The following is a 23,195-nucleotide window of genomic DNA, read 5'->3' on the forward strand; positions in this document are numbered from 1 at the left end:
GTACATTTTACCACAAAAAATCTGGGAGATCATAGCAATAAGAGAAGCAACAAAACACTGAAATGCACAAGAGCGGAGCACACGAACCAGCAACTCACAGGAGGAAATACAGCCAGTACACCTGTGAGAGAATGTGTACGGTCCAAGCTCTCGAAAAATGCAAATGAAAAACAAGCTGAATTTTTACTTCATCAAATAATCAAAAAAGGTATCAACCAATGCTGAGAGGAGTACAGACAGTGGCCTCTGTTTGCTGCGGACAGAGCCTGAGATGGTAAGCTAAAGATGATTGCGGTGGTTTTTATTTGTTTATCTGACAGAGAGAGAACACAGAGGGAGAGGGAGAAGCAGGCTCCCCGCGGAGCAGGGAGCCCGACACAGGGCTCGATCCCAGGACCCCGGGATCATGACCTGAGCTGAAGGCAGACGCCTAACCAACTGAGCCACTCAGGTACCACAAGACTTGATATTAACACTTCTGGACCCCGATATCAAACACTAGTAAGTTCTTTTTAGAGGAAAAATGTTCTAAATGTAGAAAGAAACTGAATGCGAAGACTGTTTTGTTTCTAATAAAATCAAGAAATTGGAAACACAGTTAACATCTAAAGAGACCAGAACAGCTCAACAGACAGGAAGCGTCCACGGGACAGCTGAGTGCAGGGTCATTAGGATAGGAGCGACAGACACCACAAGAGAAGGGCCAGGGGAAGGCCAGGGACACGGTACTCAGTGTGCATCACCGAAACACGTGAGAAGACAGCAGATGTTAATCAGTCCGCTTACTGTGACAGGACTGAGCGGAGTCCCAGAGGCAGTCTCCAAATGTTCTATCATACTCACAGTTCTGGAACGAGAAGAAAACCTTCCCCAGAGGGGCGAAGCCCTGGGTCACAGCCTGTGGGCGAAGGGCCACAGAAACGCCAAAGACAAGGCCCTGTCTCCCGAGTCCACACCCAGAGAGACTCACCAGGAGCAGAAGAGCCATAGCACAGGAGCAGCAGCACACCCCAACTGGGCCCTTCCCTCGCCCGCGGGCTCCCCAGAGCCCACGGCAGTCTCCACACAGCTAGGATCTGGCCAGCATTCTGCAAACAGCTCAGTTCTTGTTTTGCCACTGTCCTCACACCTGTGGTCACATCATATGCAGCATGCACTCTCCCTTCTGCCATACTGACAGAGCATCCATCACTCACAGGAGGTGGGAGCAAGCCCTGAGAAAAAGCATTTCCCACACTTCCTTGTGGACAGAGATGACCAAGTGAGTAAGTTCAGGCCAATAAGAAGCAAAAGCTGATAGATTATGGGTCCTAGGAAAGCTCATTATAAGGTTAGGATTTGCGGAGGAGAATTCTCTTCTCTCCTGGAATGCAGATGTGATGACTGGAGCTGCAGCAGCCAACCTGTGGTCATGAGGCATCCTTAGAGTAGTAGTCATATGCTAAAGATACTAGAGCCCAGAGATCTCCAATGACGCCAGAGAACTGTCATTAACAGCACTGGCCTCCCTACTATTTCTATTGAAGAAAAATAAAACCCCTAACTTGTTTAATTGACTGTTTTCTACACTTTTATTACTTGCTGCCAAACAATTCACCACCTGTAAAGAAGTTACACTAAAATCTATATATTTACACTTAAGGGAACATTTATAATATGATTAGGTTCTCCTGATTCCTGAATCAAATTCAGCATTATTAAGGGCAATATCTCCAAAGGTTCTAAGCAACAGAATCAAAAATCCATTTCTTCCTCAATCCTCCATTTCTTCTATGCTTCCTACCAGTAGCTGTTCCTTTAGGAGATCAAATTTATTTTTTTTTCTAAATATGGAACCCTCCACGAATTTGCATGTCATCCTTCTACAGGGGCCATGCTAATCTTCTCTGTGTCATTCCCACAATTACTGTCTGTGCTGCTAAAGCGAACACACATCGATTTAAATAAAACTTTCCCAAACCATTATGTATAAGAAGACCTAAGGTGAAGTATCGAGTTTTTTTTTTTTTTAAATACTGAAGCATATGATTAAAATATCTCAGGAATGCAAGCAGCATAAACATTTTTGTTCATAACAATGGTAAAATATCATCTGGTATTGATTCAGAAATGAATAATTAATCAGGACCATAAAAACCAATCCATATTTCTGGATAAAGACAGCAAAATGAACACATGTACCTAATATTGCTCTACTCCCATATGCCTCTATAACAGCAATAAAGAAACCTTTTCAAAAATATAAATCCTCAAGGAAGGGGGGGTGGAGAGGACAATACACCAGAGTATGGAAGCTCATGGCCAGTGGGAACAGAGGGAACCTGAGGACGTGCAGCTCTGCCCTTGCCCTGGCTGGTGGCTACAGGACCATGCAGAGACAGCCTACATCATTCGCCAATAGGGGCATACCACGTGCGATCGTTAGTTTTACGTGTCAACTTTACTGGTCTAAGGGATGCCCAGAGAGCGGGTTACACATGATTTCTGGGTGTGTTGTGAGGCTGCTTCTGGAGGAGATTAGCATTCAGTAGACTGAGTAAAGAGATCTGCTCTCACCAGTGTGCGTGGGACCAGAACAGAACAAAAAGGCAGAGGACGGGAGATTCTCCCCTCGCCCCCTCCCTCAAGTGGGGCCGGCCACCTGCCCTGCTCTTGGACGCAAGCTCCACATCCTCAGGCCTTCTAGGACAGCACATGCTACTCACTTGTTCTCGCTTGATTCATAGTCAAAAAATCTGCAAATCTCTTCGGAAGTTATAACTCAATTTCTACTCGAAAGCACTGCCATTCCTTAAAATATATGATTCTATTTTGAACTGCGAGCAACTCCGTATTGAAGGAGAGAGTACAATTCCGGTTTGCTGTCTGCTCAGTCCACATGACCAATACGATGGGAGTCTCTGAAACTTCTCGAAAAATACGAGCTATGCAGAGTCTCCTCGCCTGCATGTCTGGGCGACTGCTCACAGCAGTCAGAAGGAACAATTCTGTGAGCCCCCGAGGGCCTACGGTTTAGGCCTCTGAGACTCTCGAACACCAATGAGCTCTTACTGATGGAGCAGTTCAGTACATGTCTTCAATTAACTTCTATGACTTGGCCATAAATCTCCATACTTGCTGTATTCCCCTTTAACTGTTCCATTAACTGATGATTAAGGGTATAAACCTGAAAGAAATTTACCATTCTCACCACTTCCTCAAGCCCCTCCTGCAATGAACAGACATACAGAATTCAAAGCATAATGTGCATTAACATAATATTGTCTTATCTTTAATAAACTTGATTTTTTTTCTCAACAATCATTACAAAGACTCGTTTTGGGCCAATGGACTTAAGCTTTTCCATATTCAAACATGTCTGATTCCTTCCTGGCAAGTGGTTTTGCCTCACCGGCCCATATATGCCAGCTAAACTGGAAAAAAAATTTCTTTCAGGAGAAACTTCCTGGGTGGCGATGTCCTGGGGGCCTCCCGCATGTAGAGTGAAGGGGAGAAGTCCTGACCCAGCAAGCTGCGGCAGACAGAAGCAAGCAGCTGGCCACAGTGCCTGCTCCTAAAATCCTATCCAACAGGTAGTTACGTGGTGGGCTAGAGGAGGAAAAATGCCAAGTGTGGCAGGTGGGAGCTTGTTTTGGCTCTCAAGACAAAGCTGTGCAGACACACGCGGTCAGTCTCCCGGCTTCTGCAGATCCGCAGCGTAGACACTTCCTGGGGGGCCTGTAAAACACAGGACCCATCCTCGGCTGTTCCCAATTGCGAAGATACGACCAGAAGGAAGATCAGAGCACTTTCGAGGACTTGCTTTAACAGACATTAAATATATAGATTCCCCTAACTACCATACTAGCCTTAGAGTTAGCACACTTTAAGTCAGATAATTCTAAAGAACACTCCATATTTAACATTAGGAAGAATTATATAATCGGATCTGGGACCATTTGACAATATACTTGGGTGGAAACAATCCAAAGCTAAATCATGTACGTTTTAATATGCAGCTTATGTTACATGCAATCGCTCTCTCTAAAGCAAGTGTTGTGAACATGTAATTAATTTTAACTTAAAAAGAACATTTCAGGGAAGGAAACACGTAATGTTGAGTAGAACGACTAGAAAAGATCCCATAACCAAGAGACATTTCTCCTCATTTCTTTGTAATGTTTTATTTTATCTGAACAAGATCAATTAAATACCATAATCAGGGCCCATAACTCAGCTCAATTTTATTTTATAACGAGATCCAAGCCCTGGGGCACCTGGCTGGCTCAGCCGGAAGAGCAGGAGACGCTTGATCTCAGGGGTCATGAGTTCAAGCCCCATGTTGGGTATAGAGATTACTTAAACAATAAGCTAAAAAAAAAGAAAAAAATTTAAACCCTGGCAAAATAATATTTTGACTCTGCTATAAAGAAAAATCACAGAGGTGCCTGAATGGCTCAGTGGGTTGGGCCTCTGCCTTCGGCTTGGGTCTTGATCTCAGGGTCCTGGGATCGAGCCCCATATCGGGCTTCTCCCCTCTCTCTGCCTGTTCTCTGCCTACTTGTGATCTCTCTCTGTCAAATAAATAAATATAATAAAAAAAAGAAAAAAGAAAAAAAAGAAAAATCACAGTCATCAAGTTACCTCAGGGGGCTATCAATGTACATAGTCGGTTTCCTACCCCAGTGCATTCCTCCCTCTGCCTTCCTTACAAATCGAGGCCTATTTGGTAATTCAGGTATTCGCCCTCCTGGGGCGGGTGATCAGCGATGGTCCCCTGCCCAGCCCCAGGGAAGAAATGTGATTAATCTGCACCCATCAGGGTAATTCCATCCCCCTTGCTGGAGAGAGGGACAGATGGGACACGTCTGCTGGGAAGGCTCCCGGGAAAGGGACTCTTCATTCTTACAAAGCCCTTCTACCTCTGAGGTGGCACCGGTGGCGGGGGCATGTTGGGGGGGGCGCGGGGAATGGGCGGCCACCCTGGGGCCAGCAGGGAACCAGCACAGGAGGCCACGCTAGAGCCTGCGGTGAGCGGCCCGGGAACCGCCCAGTTCTGGCCTTCCTGTTCTGAGAGAGAATGAGCCCCTTTGATTTGAGACATTTTTGTGGAGCCTCCTGTTACCTGCCCAAAAAGCACCCCGATTCATACAAACAGATTAACAGGAATTAAAAACTCTCCAGAGGAGAATATCTTGATTTTAAAGTCTAAGTAATCTGGGGAAAAAAACCCACAACCCACGTAACTGGGAATTTGGAGGGACGCAGTGCTCCTGGCGGCAGGTACTCACCATCAGAAAGTAGTGATCTTCAGGCTCGGCTCGAAGATACTTAAAAATCACTTGCTCCATGAACCTTTCCATGAGATCCCAGTCTTCGATTATCCCATGTCTTATCGGCCACTGCGGCAAGAGAGACCGAAACACGCCAGCTTCAGTTCATGGCAGTGACACCAAGAGCCCCACGACGCTGGCCCAGGGCGGGCCAGGTGAGTGGGGGTACGGCCTCCTGCACGGGCCTGGCACTGACTCGGGCCCGGAAACGACACGCACCCTCCCACCCCCCGGAGAGGCTCCCACTGTGTTCACGCCCCCCACCCACGGCTAAGCACGAAGAACCGTCTCAACAATGGGCAAGGACAGAAAAGTGCAGACGAGCCCCAGTGCCATTCAGTCTGGAGCATTTCTTTTTCCTAGAACAAATGTCTACTTAATTTTCGTCCTTTTTTATTAAGTAATCAATCTGTAACTGCCCATCCCGGACAGGCTAATCAATCAATGGCACAGCAGCAGACCCTGCTCCCATGAGTACCCAGCGAGGCTGTGGCAGTTCTGCCTTCCAGAGTTTTCTGAATTCACTTGATTTCCCACATCAAAAATACCCCACGCAAGAACAAAAAAAAAACCTTCTTTTTAAACATAAGAATAAAAATAGACCCATAACTCCTAAATACAATTTCCAGATAATCTCATTTTGTGTTATTATTCCACTGCTCCGCTCTTGGCTACACACTGAAAGCAGCAAATTCCTCTCGGGAGCTCACCTTCGTGGCATACGTGGGCTTATCTATGGCCTCGTCCCCTATGAAAAAGTCCAGGTCATCGACTCCCCTCAACACCCTCCTTTGGGCTTGGTCAACTACCTTTGCTGACTCTCTGATGGCAATACCTTAAAAAGAAAAGAAAAAAAAAGCACGAAGATGTCCATCATGATTCACATTTATTTGAATGACCAAGAAAGGCTACAATAATCCCCATATATGTACAAGTACATTTTCAATGTTAGGGCTTTGAGACGTTCCCGAAAAGGCACCACCGATGAGCACCTAAAATACAGAAACAAGTTTTCTATCGCAGCATTCTTTCCAGAAGGGCACAAAGGAACTGCACTGATCTGCTGCTCATCAGACAGAAACTACATCACTAAATCTCTCAGTTTCATCTGGAAAAAATCCTTCGAGAGAGTAAATGAAATGCCCATGGAGTACAGTATATATCAATAGGTTCCAAATTTTAAAATACAATATAGAAGTAGACAAAGTTACTAATACGATACAAAAGAGAAAACTAAAAAATAATACCTATACACTCTCAAGTCATCTTACTAAAACTCTGCATCAGATTTAAGACATGTATTTTTAATCTTATTATAGAAAAACAACTGACTTCATTTAAAGGAAAAATAAGGAAATTGCTGGCTAAATCCATCATGAAAAGTACAATAATCAAATAGGTATTTTATGTAAAAAAATATCAATGGCTTCATGATCTATTATTTTAAAAAGAGGTTAACCTTGGTATTTGGGAGTATACTTAGAAGTAAATAATCAAACAGGACTTCACTCCAAAATCTAACAGCTAATGAAATGTGGAAGCTTCCCAAAGATTCGATTCCCCATTTAAACTCCTAAGTCTCGGGCGCCTGGGTGGCTCAGATGGTAAAGTGTCTACCTTTAGCTCACGTCATGATTCTGCGGTCCTGCGATCGAGTCCCGCATCACTCCCTGCTCCTCGGGGAGGCTGCTTCTCCCTCTGCCCCCACTGCCTCTCTTTCTCTCTGTTTCTCATGAATAAATAAATACAATCTTTAAATAAATAAATAAATTGTTTTTATAATAATTTATTATTATTATTAAGGTGAACTAAGCCTTGGTCACACTCTGAGCTCCCATTAATTCATCTTCATCGAATTTACTCCAAAACAAATTAGTAAACATATAAACTTATTTTTAAAGCAGATTATCTGAAATCCCCAACTTACTACAAATGAAGAACGGCAATAAAACTACACAAGTGAATTTGAATTTTTTTCAGAAAGGCATCTCTTGCAATCACAGGGGAAGAGGTGAAAAGGGAACCGTCCAGGACAGAAACCACTCTGCCCACCTTCTTTCCTCACTCCAACTCACCGCCACGTTTAGACTCAAAGCTTCCAAGTTACAAAACGTGGCACAAATCCAAGCAACAGGATTTCTGCGGGACTGAACAAGCAGGTGTGGTGAGGACACGCCAGGGACAGAGCCTAAGGAGGGTGTCCAAGTCCGAGGCAGACTCTGCGCACAAGGAGGGTGTCCAAGTCCGAGGCAGACTCTGCGCACGCCCAGAGCCCTAAGTCTGATAACAGGGCAGAAAGGTCTGGTGGGCCCTAACTGGCTGAGAAGATCTGTAGAAACAAATAAAACCACCTCTGAAGATTGACCACACCACACAAAGACAGACTCCCACTGGATCACCTGACGCGCACATCATGGACAGGAAGGGCCCCTGGCAAGATGGCTCGCCGCAGACCCCACGGGTCCTCACAGTGCGTGCCACAGTGACAGAGTCTACCCTCTGGGCAAGATCAAACTTAATTATGCATGAATTTAGAATTAAACTGCCAAGTTAAAATAAAAAATTGTGAAGAGACAAGGGCAAAAAGATTCTGCAACTCACGACATCCTTCAAGTTTACCAAGAATTTGGGGGCAACATATTATGCAAAAGAAAAATCACCACCTTGCACAGAGAAAAATGTGAAACTTACTGAGGTGACATTTCCACACTCAAAAATCTTAACGAAAACAAAGTAAATCTTAGCCCTCCCAAGAAGGTAATCAAAATACTCAGACTCCAAATCATAGCAGATCTATGTTTTTGTGACCATTAGAAATAAGAAAAAAAATTTTTAAACCATAAAGTATACTTCTTTTAACTATTATTAACCATTATTATAAGAAGAAGCAACCGAATCCATGAAACAGATTAAAGGTATATAAAGCTTATAGTCAAAATCTTTTGTTTGTGCCTGTGAAGAGTTTTAAGATGTGGTCCACACAGTCCTTAGGAACATGACAAAGAAATGTGTCTAAGAGTCGCTATCCAAGACTGTCTATGAGTATCCACAGATCATATGACATATCCCCGAGTAAGGATCCGTGTCATCCCGACTGTGATCTCCAGGCCCCCGCAACATACAGTCTCAGACCCTGACTTGGGTGTAAGCAGAGAAGACCCAGACAAGGAAAGAAGAACGAATATAACTGGTAATGGTGTCCACACTGACACACTCCAACTGCTTACAGGGAGGAGGCATCTATACACCATGGAGCATCATGAAGCCATGAAAAAAAATAAAGCAGGTCTTCACATACGAATCTAAAAAGGATCACTAAGATGTAGCGTCATGAGAAAAAACATGAGGTGGGGGGCACCTAGGTGGCTCAGTGAGTTAAAGCCTCTGCCTTCGGCTCAGGTCATGATCCCAGGGTCCCGGGATGGAGCCCCATATTCGGCTCTCTGCTCAGCGGGGAGCCTGCTTTCCCCTCTCTCTGCTTCCCTCTCTGCCTACTCGTGATCTCTGTCAAATAAATAAAATCTTGAAAAAAGAAAAAAAACACGAGATGTTAAAGAGTGGACATGGCAAAATGCCACCAGGGGTTTGAAAATAGATGCCGCGTGTGTTTGCTGGTATGTGCAGGATACCTCAGGAAGGACTTATAAGAAACCAGAAATGACATCTGTCCTCTAAGAGAGGAAGTTAGTGGGAGATGTTACTTTTCACCATGTATCTCCTTATACCATTTAATTTCCATAGCATATGAATATATTATCTACAAAACTAATTAAACTTGGAATTTCCTGTTGCTCTTACTGAGTACAGCCAGGACCCCTGGACCTTCCAGACCAAAGAAACGAGCCAAAAGCTGAAGAGCAGGCAGACTGGCTGGGACCGCCGGATCCCAGGAACAACACACCAGTGACTTTCTGGGTCTTCTTTTCGTCTCCTATAACCCAGATTGGGTGCTAGAGAAGCTGGCAACCCAGAAACACCAATGAGCTCAAAACAAAAAAGGTATCTCCAAAAAAATGCCTGCTATCTCCAGCCTAAGAAGATAAAAGGGGCAGTCTGAAAAGATAATGAAAAAACAAAACAAACAAAAACAAACAAAAGAAACTTCTAAACAACACCTGTTTGACTCCAGTCAAAAGGCATGGGAAACCACCACCACCACCACCACCACAGTGCAGACGCCCAAGGGGGGGAAGCTGGCCTTCCACCCCACCCAGCAGAATCAATCCATCCATCTGCTTCTAATGCTGGGGTTTCATCAGAGGAGGCCTAGTAGAAAATCAGGACTTCCACCATCACCAGCAGTAACAAGGTGCCCCTGTCCCTCTCAGCCAGGATATCACCTGCTGAGACCTAGTATGAACGCTGAACTCCCATCCTCATGAGCAGGAACACCCAACCAAATGTCAACAAAGGCCAAGAGGAGACACTGAATTTCAACCCCAAACTGGCATTAACAAGGGGGCATTCTCCCTTTCTTTGCTGGAGCAATATCAGAAGTCACCTGCCAAAACATCAGATTTAAACAAGATCCAGAATCTCAGAATATAGTATCTAAAATTTCCAGGTTTCAGTAAAAATAATCTCTTACCATAGCAAAAACCAGAAACATCTCAAACGAAATGAGAAAAGACAACCAACAGATGCCAACACCAAGAAGACATGGATAACAGAATTATTAAACAAGACTTTAGGAGCCAGCTTACAATACCTCAGTGAGCAATTACAAACACACCTGAAACAATGGAAGATACAAGAAAGTCTCAGCAAAGAAACACAAAAGGAAAGCAAAGATTGAATACAGACAAAACCACATGGAATTTTGGAACTAAGAAACATCATACCTGTAATAAAAACCTCAGTGGATGAATTCAGCAGAAAAGGACAGAGGAAAGAATCACTGATCTTGAAGATATAACAATAGCAATTACCCAATCTAAACAACAAAGAAAACAGACTACAAAGCAAATGAACTGGGCTTCAGGGACACAAAGGATATATAATAAAAGCACTAACATGCCTGCATTCCAAGTCCCAGAAGGAGAGCAGAGAGGAGGTGGGGCTGGAAAAGCATTCAAAGAAATAATGGCTAAAAATCTGCCAAATTTGACTAAAAAAGAAATAAGCCTACAGATTCAACACTGAAAAAACCCCAAACAGAATAAACCCAAAGAAATCCATGCCAAGACATATTACAGCCAAAATTCTAAAAAATGAAGACCAAAGAAAAAATTCTGAAAGCCTCCAACAGATTTTCATCAGAAATCAGGGCACCCAGAAAGAAATGGTGTATTTTTCAAGTACTAAGAGAACTGTCCACTCAGAATTCTTTCAGAAAAAAATCCCTCAAAAAAGCAGAGCAGGGGTGCCTGGGTGGCTCAGTGGGTTAAAGCCTCTGCCTTCAGCTCAGGTCATGATCTTAGGGTCCTGGGATCGAGCCCCACATCAGGCTCTCTGCTCAGGTGGGAGCCTGCTTCCCCCTCTCTCTCTGTCTGGCTCTCTGCCTCCTTGTGATCTCTCTCTGTGTCAAATAAATAAATAAAATCTTTAAAAATATATGTATATTTTTTTAAAAGCAGAGCAAATCAAAACCTTCTTAGATAAACAAAACCTAACAGGATTTTGTCACCAGCATACCTACTCTAAAAGAATGGCTCGAGAAAGTTCTCTACACAGGGAGGAAATGGTAAAAGGAATCTTGGAACATCAGGAGGGAAGAAAAATGGAAAGAACAAAAATAAGCATAATTACTTTCCTTCTTGAGTTTTTCTAAATTATGTTTGGCAGTTGAAGCAAAAATTATAACACTGATGTCCTTCTCAATGTATGTTCTACTAGAGAGGCAGGAAGGTAAAGAGACCTTGCACTCAGACTAGTAAGGTGTTGCCATCAATAGAATAAGAAAAGTTAGGTATAGATGATGTAATAGCTACACCAACCACTTAAAAAGTTACACAAAGAGATGCACTCAAAAAAAAAACAACAACATATAAGTCAAAATAAAATTATAAAAATGTTTAAATAATCCCCAAACCTAGGTGAAACTAAAAAACAGAACAAACAGAAAAAGACTGATCAATAATTACAATAAATATAAGTGGTCTAACTACATCAATTAAAAGACAGATATTGGCTGAGTATATTTTAAAAACCCAACTTCATTCTATGCTGTCTACAAAAAACTCTCTTCAAATATAAAGATATATGTAGGTTAAAAGCAGGACAGAAAAAGATATCCATACAAATGTTAATCAAAAAAAGCACGAGTGACTATACTGTGATCAGATAAAGTAAATTTTATAGCAAAGAAAGAGAATATAGAGAACATTAAAAAAATAAAGGGTCAGTCCATCAAGAAGACATGGCAATATTAATTGTGCACTTAACAGAAACAGAAATGTAAAATACATGAGACAAAACCTGACAGGATAAACAGACAAACCCACAATTATAGTTAGAGACCTCAACACCTCTCTCTGAACAACTGACAGAACAAGGACAGAAGAACTCAACAACACCATCAACCTACAGGAACTAAGCAACATACACAAGAACACTTCCCCCAATGAGAACAGAATATACACTGTTTACAAGTGCCCATCAAACCAAAATAAACCTTATACTGGACCAAAAAGAAACCTTAATAATTTTTCAAGAATTAAAGTCATACAGGGATGCCTGGGTGGCTCAGTTGTTTGAGTGTCTGCCTTCAGTTCAGGTCATGACCCCAGAGCCCTGGAGTCAAGCCCCATGTCAGGCTCCCTGCTCAGTGGAGAGTCTGCTTCTACCTCTCCATCTGCCTACCATTCCCCCTGCCTGTTTTCTCTCTCTCTCTGCCAAATAAATAAATTAAGTCTTTTTTTTAATTTTTAAAAATTAAGTCACACAGAGTATGGTTTCTGTCTATAATGGAATAAACTCAAAAATCAGTAACAAAAACATAGAAAATCCCCAAAACAACTAGAAATTAAACCACATAGTTCTAAATGAGTCAAAGAGAAAATCTCAGGGAAACCAAAAACTACATGAAAGACATGGAAGTGAAAATATAAAATATCAAAATGTGTTTTTGATATTTTGATATTGCCACAGCAAAAGCAGTGCTAAATGGGAAAATTTAAACACTAAATGCTTACACCAGAAAAGAGAAAAAGTCTCAAATCAATCATCTAAGTTTGCACCTTAAGAACCCAGAAAAAGAAGAGCAAAATAAATCCAAAACCAAAAAAAAGGAAAGATACATGGATAAAAGCAAAAATCAATAAAATTTAAAGTAGAAAAACAGAGAAAACCCAATAAACCCAAAAGCTGGTGTATGAAAAGCTAAGCCTTTTGCTTTGCAGAAGACCTTGGGAAGAAAACAGAAAGAGAAACTACACAATGGGAGAAATTATTTGCAAACCATATATCCAACAAAGGACTCATATCTGGTACATACAGAGATCTCTCAAAACCTCACAGTAAAATTATAAGCAATCCAATTAGAAAATGGGCAAAAGACATGAAGAGACATTTAATGGAACAGGATACTCAGAAAATAAGTACATGAAAAGATGTTCGACACCACTGGTCATTAGGGAAATGAAGATTAAGACCATGATGAGATCTCACCATATACTGATGATAACAGCTGAAATAAAAAATTGTGACAAAACCAAAGGCTGGCAAGGATGCAGTAAAGCTGGCTCTCTCACACACAGCTGGTGGAAATGAAAAATGATACAGCCACTCTGGGAAAAACATTGGCAGTTTCTTAATAATACTAAACATAAATTTGCCATACAATGCACCAACTGCACTACATGGTATTTATCTAGAGAAATGAAAATGTATGTCCACATAAAAACCTGTACACGTTTTTTTTTTTGCACACAACTTTCAGAGCAGCTTTATTTGTAATAGCTAAAAAGTAGAAATAACCAAGATGTCCCTCAGTAGATGAATGTTTAAACAAACTGTGGTATATCCATGCTCCGGAATACTACTCAGATAAGAAAAGACACAATCTATTGATACATGGATCTCAAGGCATTATGCCAAGTGAAAAAGCCAATCTCAAAAAAACATATACCATATGATTCCAGCTATAAAACCTTCTCAAAGGGGCGCCTAGGTGGCTCAATGGGTTAAGCCTCTGCCTTCAGCTAAGGCCATGATCCCAGGGTCCTGGAATCGAGCCCAGCATCAGGCTCTCTGCTGAGCAGGGAGCCTGCTTCCCCCCCCCCCGCCTGCACCTTTGTCTGATCTCTGTGTGTTAAATAAATAAATAAAATCTTTTTAAAAAATTATCAAAAAAACAAAATCACGGAGCTAGAAACAGTAGTAGATGCCAAAGGTTAGGAATGATGCCGGGGAAGGGAGGTAAACATAAAAATCATAAAGAGACAGCCCAGGAGAGACTGCTGCGGTGGTGACAGCTGTGCAGCCCGACTGCAGGGATGATTACAGGAATCTACAAATGGGGTAAATGAACAGAAATCCACACACATTGCACCCGTGTCCAGCTCCTGGACTTAATGCCGTGCTATAACCACATAAGCTATAGTCTATGATGAAACACAGAGAAGGGGACACAAGACCTATCCACACTATAGTTTACACTGCTTGTGAATCTATAATTATTTTAAATTATTCAAAATAACATATTTGAAGACAAATAAAATATAGTTTGCAAATCATTTAAACAAATTAAAAAATAAAACCCCTCAGTTACCTGTAAGTTAACAAAACTTACAAGATTAAACTTAATAAAGAAAAATATAAAAGTTCTGCAGGTAAAAAAGAAAAACATTACATGGGTACAGAATAAGAGAAACTAGAAGAGAGGCGCCTGGGTGGCTCAGTCGTTAAGCTTCTGCCTTTAGCTCAGGTTGTGATCCCAAGGTCCTGGGATCAAGCCCCACAACGGGCTTCATGCTAGGTGGGAAGCCTGCTTCTTCCTCTCCCTTTACCCCTGCTTGTGTTCCCTCTCTCACTGTCTCTCTCTGTTAAAAAATAAAATCTTTAAAAATAAATAAGAGTATCCAGAAGAGACAGATTATTTTCCTAATGCCAAAAAGTCATCTGAGGGTAATCTTCTTTTTTTTTTTTTAAGGTTTTATTTATTTATTTGACGGGGATCACACGTAGGCAGAAACACACATAGGCAGAAAGGCAGAGAGAGAGGAGGAAGCAGGCTCCCCACCAAGCAGAGAGCCCGATGCGGGGCTTGATCCCAGGACCCTGAGATCATGACCCGAGCCGAAGGCAGCGGCTTAACCCACTGAGCCACCCAGGCGCCCCATCTGAGGGTAATTCTAAGGAGATTATCAGAAGAGTGTATCTGAGGCAAGCACATCTACTTGGATATAAATTCTGTATCTCAGAAACACTTGCCACAGTAGTTACCAGACAATAGTAATGTTTTAATTAATATATCTAGTACATTTCCCAAAAGAATGTCACATATTTGACTAAGCCTTCAAGGAATAGTAATTCTAATCTTATATAAACTGTTCCAAAGAACAGAAAAGAAAGCTGAAAAACTCATTTTTAAAAGCCACTATAATTTTGATTTTCAAACCAGACAAAAAGAGTACAAGAAAGGAAAATTACAGACCAATCTCACTTTTGAACATTGATGCAAAAATCCAAATAAATATTGCCAAATACAATTCAGCAGGTAGTTGGTATTTCATAAAAGTAGGGCTTATCTCATGAATGAAATAAATGACAGTTCAATATTTGAAAATATATTAATATAATTCATCATATTAGGAGCTCAACTGTCTAAAACCATATAATCATCTCAACAGAGAGACAAAAGGCCTTAAATGTTAATATCCATCCACAATTTTTTTTAAAAAATCCTCTTAGTAAACCAGAAATAGAAAGGGCTAGAAAGGGCACTGCATTAACTTGAAAAAAGCATTTCCACAAAAACCAAGAGTAATCACTAGTGGAGCGCTAATATCACTGCCTTTAAAGTCAGAAAGACAGGGGCTCCTGGGTGGCTCAGTTGGTTTAACATCCAACTCTTGATCTCAGGGTCCTGAGATCCAGCCCCATATTGGGCTTTGCATTCAGTTCAGCAGGGAGTCTGCTTACGATTCTCTCCCTCTCCCTCTGCCTCTTCCCCCCACCCTGCTACCACCACCACCCACCCACCCCGCACTCACACATGTGCACGTGCTCTCTTTCTCCCTTAAAAGAATAAATCTTTTTTAAAAGGCCTTAAAACTTTTTAAAAATAAAATCAGAAAGACAGAAACACCCAGCTCTAGTCACTGTGGCAAGGAAGAAGTTCTAGCCAGTACAAAAGACCAAGAAAAAAATACAAAATATTGGGATTGAAAGAGACAAAATAACTACTATTTGCAGTTAACGGTCGGCATAGAAAACTTACAAGAATCTGCAAGCTAATAGAAGAAATAAGAAAAGTAAGACTGTTGGACTAAAAAGCAAAAAAACTCAATAGCATTCCTATATGCTAGCAATTACTAATCAGAAAATATAATTTTAGAAAATTCACAACAGCAACAAACACATAAAGATATTTAAAGTTAAATCTAGCAAAAGGTGTATGAGCCTGGGGCACCAAGGTGGCTCAGTTAAATGGCCAATTCTTGGTTTCAGCTCAGGTCATGATCTCAGGGACCTGGCATCAGGCCTCCTTGTGGCTGGGGGGGGGGGGGGTCCTATGCTCAGCAGGGGGTCTGCTTGGGATTCTCTTTCCCTCTCCCTCTAACCCTCCCCCGCTCTTGCACATTTTTTCTCTCTAAAATAAATAAATCTTTTTTTCAAAAAAGGTGTATGAGTTTTATGAAGACTATTAGGAAACATTACTGAAAATATGAGAGTCATCAATAAACAAAAAATATATACCATATTCATTGACAGAAATACTCAATTCATAAAGATGTCAAATTTTTCCCAAATTAATCTATAAAATAGGTGTGTCTCTAACCAAATCCCATTACAATTTTTCATGAAGCTTAAACTGGTTTTGAAATCTATAATAAAGAGTAAGAACCTAAGGGTGCTGGGTGGCTCAGTGGGTTGAGCATCTGTCTTCAGCTCAGATCATGATCCTGGAGTCCTGGGATTGAGTCCCACATTGAGCTCCCTGCTCAGCAGAGGATCGCTTCTCTGCCTCTCCCCTGGCCCACTCGCAATTTCTCTCTCTCACTCACTCTCTCTCAATTAAATAAATAAAGTCTTAAAAAAAAAAAAAGAGTAAGGTACTAAGAATAGCCAAGGTTATTCTGAAAAATACAAAGGAGGAAAAACCGCACCTACCAGAAATCGAGACACTTGCTAAATTAATAGTATTTAGACAGCTTGAGAATGAAACAAAATAAAAACACTAGAAATATTCCCAAGCATATATGGTACCTCAATATGATTAAAAAGGCATGACAAATTAAAATGAACTCTTTAATAAATGCCCCTGGGACAAGCATCCTTCCTTTTGGAAAGTAAGTAACTACCTCACAGCATATTCAAAAACAAACTCAAAATTTTTTCAGATGAAAATTCAGATTTAGAAAGTCTTTATGGCTTTGGAACAGGAATGTATTTTTCAAGATGGAAACAAATTTTATATAGAAAATAATGAAATTTTAACCATATCAAAATTTTAAATTTCTCCATTTAAAAAAATCATTTAAACAGATATCATAAAATAGGAGACAATATTTGCAAAAAAATTAATATTCAGAGTATATAAAACTCCATAAAAAAGACTAAAAAATGCGGGCACCTAGGTGACTCAGTGGGTTAAGCCTCTGCCTTCGGCTCAGGTCATGATCTCAGGGTCCTGGGATCGAGCCCCGCATCGGGCTCTCTGCTCAGCAGGGAGCCTGCTTCCTCCTCTCTCTGCCTGCCTCTCTGCCTACTTGTGATCTGTCTGTTAAATAAATAAAATCTTTAAAAAAAAGAAAGAAAGAAAGAAAAGTGGGCAAAGATATGATGAACAGGCAATGAAAGGTGCTCAACCATACTAGTCATCAGAGAAAAAGCACATTCATTAGACCAGCAAAAATTTAAGTCTACCAACATCACCTACTGTCAAGGCTGCGCAGAAACAGAAACCCTCCGCCCCGGTGATGAGAGTTTAAACCAACACAAGCACTCCAAGGAGCCACCTGGCAACAGCCACAAGGCTGAAGAGGTGCACACCTGTAGGATGTGTGCGCTACTTTCTCTTGGAAAGCTAGCACGTGTGGGTGAAGAGAGATTTACAGCACCATTCTGCGTATTAGAGAAAACTGGAAAATGTCCAAATGAAAAGAAGAACTGTTGAAATTCAAATGCTAGAACTCTGACCGAGAACTTCTTACATCAACATCGATAAATCTTAAAAACACATTATTGAGGGATTTTTTTTTTAAAGGACAATGCAGAAGTAATTCATAGCACGGTGTCATTTGCAAACATGTAAAGGATAGACCAATGTGACATCCAGCTGAGGAGCTCTGTGCCTAGAAGGTCAGGGTAGAACACACTGGCCACAGGAAGTACCTGGCAGGGCAGGGAGTCCTAGGGAAGGGGGCGGGCTGGGGGGAAAGGGAGAGGGCTGCACCACTCTGCTGCGTGTGTTTACTACGTACGCACCAGATGCAATCACGGCAGCATCTGTTCATGCCAGGTGGTGGGCACATGGGCCTATGCCATATTATCTTCTAAAAATTACTGGCTGAGATAAAAATTCATTTAAAAGAAAAACAAAAACAGGGGCACCTGGGTGGCTCAGTGGGTTAAAGCTTCTGCCGTCAGCTCAGGTCATGATCTCAGGGTCCTGGGATCAAGCCCCGCATCAGGCTCTCTGCTCAGCAGGGAGCCTGCCTGTTCCTCTCTCTCTGCCCGCCTCTCTGCCTACTTGTGATCTGTCTGTCAAAAAAATAAATAAATAATCTTTAAAAAAAAAAATCTCTGGGCTCAGTCTGTATCTCCAGTCTAGACCTTCCCCTGAGCACGACGCCTACCACCCGATGCCCACAGGACTTTCACACCCCAACTCTGCAAACGCAGAATGTCTGAAATGTACTTCCTTTGTCCTGACCCCTCCCTGCACCTCCCACGTCCAGAGACGTGATCTCCACACACACACTCACTCCTCTGCTGGAAACTTTTCAGTGACTTTCATATACTCCAACAACTTAAAGCAAAAGAAAGGTAGGGAAAACCTTTACTCAAACAATCAGGAAAATCCCGCGCACACAAGCACAAACAAACTGGATACCCGGGGAGCTGCTCTGGTAGAGCGGGACGGGGCCCAGGGCTGGGCACCTCGCCAGTCCAGGGGGCAGGCCTGAGGGAGCCCCTCAAGGAACAATCTGAAAATTCCTGGATGCAAAATAAAATTAAAATTCCTTAAGAGAACCAAGTCTCCCATGGCCCGGTCCTCCTGCACATTTCCAACCACGCTCCCCACCGCTCCGCTCAGGGCTGGGATCTCCTACACCATCAGAGCACGTCCGTTCTCCACAGGCCCAATGTGCATCGCCCCTGTGTCCACCACCATGTCTACTAGCATCCGCGAGCCTGACCACACGTCCACACAAACGCCACCTTTTCTCGGCAGGTGCCACTTCAGCCCGGGTCTTGAACTTCACCTTGTGAATGGAGCCTCTCTAGCCAGAAAAATGATTCCACTCCCAGAACCAAGACGAGCAGTGAAGCCAACAGCCCAAGGGAACCGAGGCCTCTACCTACCCCAACAGCCCTGCTTCTGCCCAAACACCTTCCCACCTCGCCCCGCGGGGTTCTCCATCTCTTGCAGCAAACTCAGCCAACAATGTACCTGTTCTTTTACTCCCACCTCTTTAACATTTCTGTGCTCTTTCTAGCTTCTGCTACTGTGAAGGTTCTGACAGCACCCATCTGAGAGCCGCCTTGCAGTCTGACAGCGAATGAAATCCTGCTAATAAGTGACTTCAGTTCCCCACCCTGTTAATGATGACAGGTTAAATGGGCCAGCCCGCTGAACGCTGCGGGCAGTTTTAAATGGCAACGCGTTCAAGTAAAAGGTGCAAGGTCAGCCTTTTAGAGCTGTGGCACTTAACAAGGTTAAATCCAATGTGCTCTGAGAAGTCAGAAAGTCCAATTTATCAGTCCAGCATGGAACAATCAAGTTCTGGGGCACTCGTGATGATAAAATTCACAAAAGACTCATCTGGCCTACAAAGTGCCAACTGTGACGGACTTCACTGTGTCCCTTCAAAATTCCTACACTGGACCCCCTGCCCCCAGTGTTAGTGCATTCGGAGATGGGGACTAGGAGGAGGTAATAAAAGTTAAATGAGGTCATAAGGTGGAGTCTTAATCTAATTGAACTGTTGCCTTCTAAGAAGAGGAAGAGACAACAGGGACTGAGCACAGGGAAAAGGCCAAGTGAGAACAGGGTGAGAAGGTGCCATCTGCAGACCAAGGAGGGCGGCCACTCCAAAATCCAGCAGTGACCGCACCTTGATCTTGGACTCCATTCTGGGATCAAATACATTCTGTTGTTTAAGACATTCAGTCTGTGGTATTTTGTAAGGGCAGCCCTAGCAAACTGTGACACCAGATTATGAATTTTAACTAAAGATACAGCAGACAAATCACACCTCTCATTGAAGACACCCCACCATGGTACTTCAAACCTAGAAGTCAAATTCCTGATCAACTTCATCCTGCCGGCCAGGAAACAGAATGAGGTGACTGAACTGTGCTCAAGGAACCTGAGGACACACATATGCACCCAAAGGGGCTTCCGTCTTCCCTTGAATAAATGCTAAGCTCCTTGTCCCCAGCTCTCCTCAGCTTTCCCTGTTCCATACTGCTCACAAGAGCCAGTCATTACAAAAACGTCACTGGCCTCGGACCACTCCGAATTTCTAAGATCACAACTCATCTTACAAGAGCTACAGTTAGGAGGCAGCGTTTCCTTTACTCTGGAAGGACAGACATTACTCTGGTAAACCGTCCCCAAGTAACAACTCAGAATTTGAATACTTCCAGAGGAGAATTTTTCCCTATAAACAACTGACCCGACCTGGGAAGCTGCTGTGGGGAACAAAGAGTGGGGAGGATACACTGTTGCCAAAATGTGAGAACATTTCTTCTTTGAAGTTGATCATCCTCTATGGACTAAAATTTAAACAAAAGCAGACACTCTGAACACAATGAAACAGTCATTGGGCCTCTCATTTAAAAAAAAGAAAAAATTAAAAAAGGTCTTTCAGTAGAGTGAATAGTGCAGCACAATGGATATTTAGTCCACAGAGCTGCCAAGTTAACGAAACTATACTCATTTAAGATACGAATTAACCTTATAGGACCAGATCTGCTTCTTCAAAGAAGCTCTGACATTCTTGATTGAAGGAAAAGCCCCCGCCAACCAGCCAGGGGGAAACTCCAGTGACAGTGACGAGGGGCTCATCAGGAGACAAGCTGAGGGTCGGAAGGCTGGGGTTTCTCAGGCCGCAGTGACAGTCCACAGCAATGTTCAGCCACTAGGTGTGTCAATATTACAACCCCCCCCAGTCCCCAGAACAGCCTTCTGAAAGCAGATGACAGGTCAAACAATACGCCTTGAAAAACAGACTGTTGAGAACCCCAATCCTTTAGAAACGCGAGGGTGGGCTGTACTTACATGAAGGAATAATGAACTGGGGCTCAGTGTTGCCTGCGTAGCCAAGCTTGGTGTACCTAAAAGCACAAAGTCATCAACACAGGTTTAGACAATAATACTCTCCCTTGGATCCCACTAGCGTCTTCTATTATAAGCTCTCCAAGTCCAAAAATAGCAAGCCTCAGAGCGGCCACTTGAATTAAATAAATAAATAAATAAATAAATAAATAGCTTCTGATGACTGAGAAGCAAACCCTAGTTTCAGATAAGCAAGCTGTTATTAGAACAGAACACGTTGTGCTCGTTTCTACCGGGGACAAGCTTGCACACGTGCAATCACACGTAAACCACATTTCTGCATCCCCACCAACGTACAAGTGCCCTTACACTCTTTCGCTTTTTAAAAAAACCCCGTAGAGAAAGTAAATATTATCCCTATTTAGCAGATGAGAACACTGAGGCGCTGGGGAGCTAATTCCGCTGCCCAAAGCCAAGCAGCTGGTGAAGTGGGGGGTGGAGGGCAGTGGTGGGTAAAATCCAATCTGAATATACAGGCTAAATTCCAGAGCTGGCTCTCATAAGAAGTGTACTTACTTCTCAAACTTCATGAACTTTGGGGGGGGGGGGTAAAAATGATTATATAATTTTCTTAAAATGTCATGGCATATGTCTAGAAACAGCTACTGCCACCTCCTGAGACTATCTGACAGGAGCATCTCTTTATCATCTCATTTCAGAAGGAGCCCATTTTCTGTCAAGATCCTCTGTGTGATGGATTCCAAAAGTCTTAACTAAAACAAATGCCAAAATACTACTATCTGTTCCAAAAGCATTTGCTAATCCCTTAAATTTAAAAAAAAAAAAAAAAGTGGTGGGGGGGACCACCACTGAGAACCATCTGCTGGAAATAAAAAATTGAAAACCAAAAAGACTCATCAGCTCTTCCTTTCTATTAGGCCTACGGTAATGAACAGTAAAGTCTGGACAAGTGAGCCAACGTTCTACAGTAAGGCTCGTAATGAAGAAAAAAACTCCCCAACAGTGTTGAAAGTGACTTTATTAATTCATTCCTTTTTATAAATTATTTTAAGATGCTCGATACTAAAATTTTTTGATGTAGTAGTACATTCCAAATTCTAATAAATTAATTTTATGATTTTTCAATGTATTTTACCATATGCTAATTTTACTATTTCTGAACACACCGTGAATGAATAAGCTTTGGTGAGCCAAAAACGGCACGTGAGCTCCCTTTAAATCACGCCTTACTGCTTACTGTCTCCAGGGATCTGACGTCTTGGTGCCACAAGGACCCAGGTGAGGCTGGGCTCTGAAAGCCACCAGGCCCCAAAAGAAGTTTCCGAGACCCACCTGAGGGCCCCCCAAGTTCCACAAATAACCAGACACACAAACAAAGTGGACCCCATGCCAGGGCTCACTAGACCCAGAGGAAGGTTTCAAAGTCAACCCAGAGCGCGCCGGGGACTTTCCAGAAGACAGACAACATATCCTGAACTTCTAAAAAGTCCCAATTCAACCACCATTCTGGAAGTATATTTCAGACAATCAATACAAACGAACTGAATTTCTGACCCAAGGCTCAAGAAGCCTAGCAAGCAGGTCAGAAATCACTAAAATCCTCAAATTTAAGATTGTGTTATTTAAAAGGCCACATCACCCACCCACCCACCCCCAAAAATAGGCATCTCGAGCTTCGAGAATCTCTGCCTGTCCACACTGATGGATTTCAAGCCACACGATGACAGAACGTAGTCCTTCCTGACTGCAGCCCCGCCCCGGCACCACGCTGCCTGGGACGCAGCAAGCACTCCAGCAAGATCTGCCCAGTGAGTGCTTCGCCATGTAAGGAAAGGTCATTGCTGTCCAACTGCTGGGCAAAGAAGCAGTGTTGGAAAGGGGGATGCTGAAAGTCAGAAATGCAAGGTGATGGGCCACAAAAAGCCAGACCCACCATCTAACAAAATCCTTCATTTATAGGTGAGAAAGCACTTGCCTCTGTGATGAGATTATTTTCAAAAAAAGAAAAGAAAAACCTGAAACAAATACAGTAAAATATTAACACTTATTAAGATTAGGTGCTAAGTATCATTTCTATCTACTATTCTGTGTTATTTCTGAAAGTGAAGCGTGTGTTGTGCTGGTTATGACCACGCACTCCGGCACGAGACTGCTCGGGTTCAAGTCCCAGCTCCGTTATTCGCCAAATGTGTGGCTTTGGGCAAGTTACCATACCTATCTGTACCTCAGTTTCTCCATCTGTAAAATGGGGA

General features: G+C 42.6%; 1 protein-coding gene across 3 annotated transcripts in view; it reads right to left on the reverse strand.

The window, feature by feature from the left end:
* Window positions 1–23,195, reverse strand: part of ACTR3B (actin related protein 3B) — a 73,806-nt gene that overhangs the window by 34,414 nt on the left and 16,197 nt on the right. The window contains exons 2-4 of one of the 3 annotated variants that reach the window (XM_082693406.1): window positions 20,926–20,981; window positions 6,023–6,147; window positions 5,271–5,381 (exon numbers count right to left, since the gene is read on the reverse strand). In XM_082693406.1, the coding sequence (XP_082549532.1) occupies window positions 5,271–5,381; window positions 6,023–6,147; window positions 20,926–20,981 (292 nt within the window). Of the gene's footprint in view, window positions 1–5,270; window positions 5,382–6,022; window positions 6,148–18,029; window positions 18,175–20,925; window positions 20,982–23,195 lie in introns of those variants that run through there. The other 2 variants (XM_082693407.1, XM_082693408.1) reach the window with 2 other exon arrangements.

Source organism: Mustela nivalis (assembly GCF_964662115.1).
Source record: "Mustela nivalis genome assembly, chromosome: 12".
In the NCBI taxonomy this organism is placed as follows: Eukaryota; Metazoa; Chordata; class Mammalia; order Carnivora; family Mustelidae; genus Mustela; species Mustela nivalis.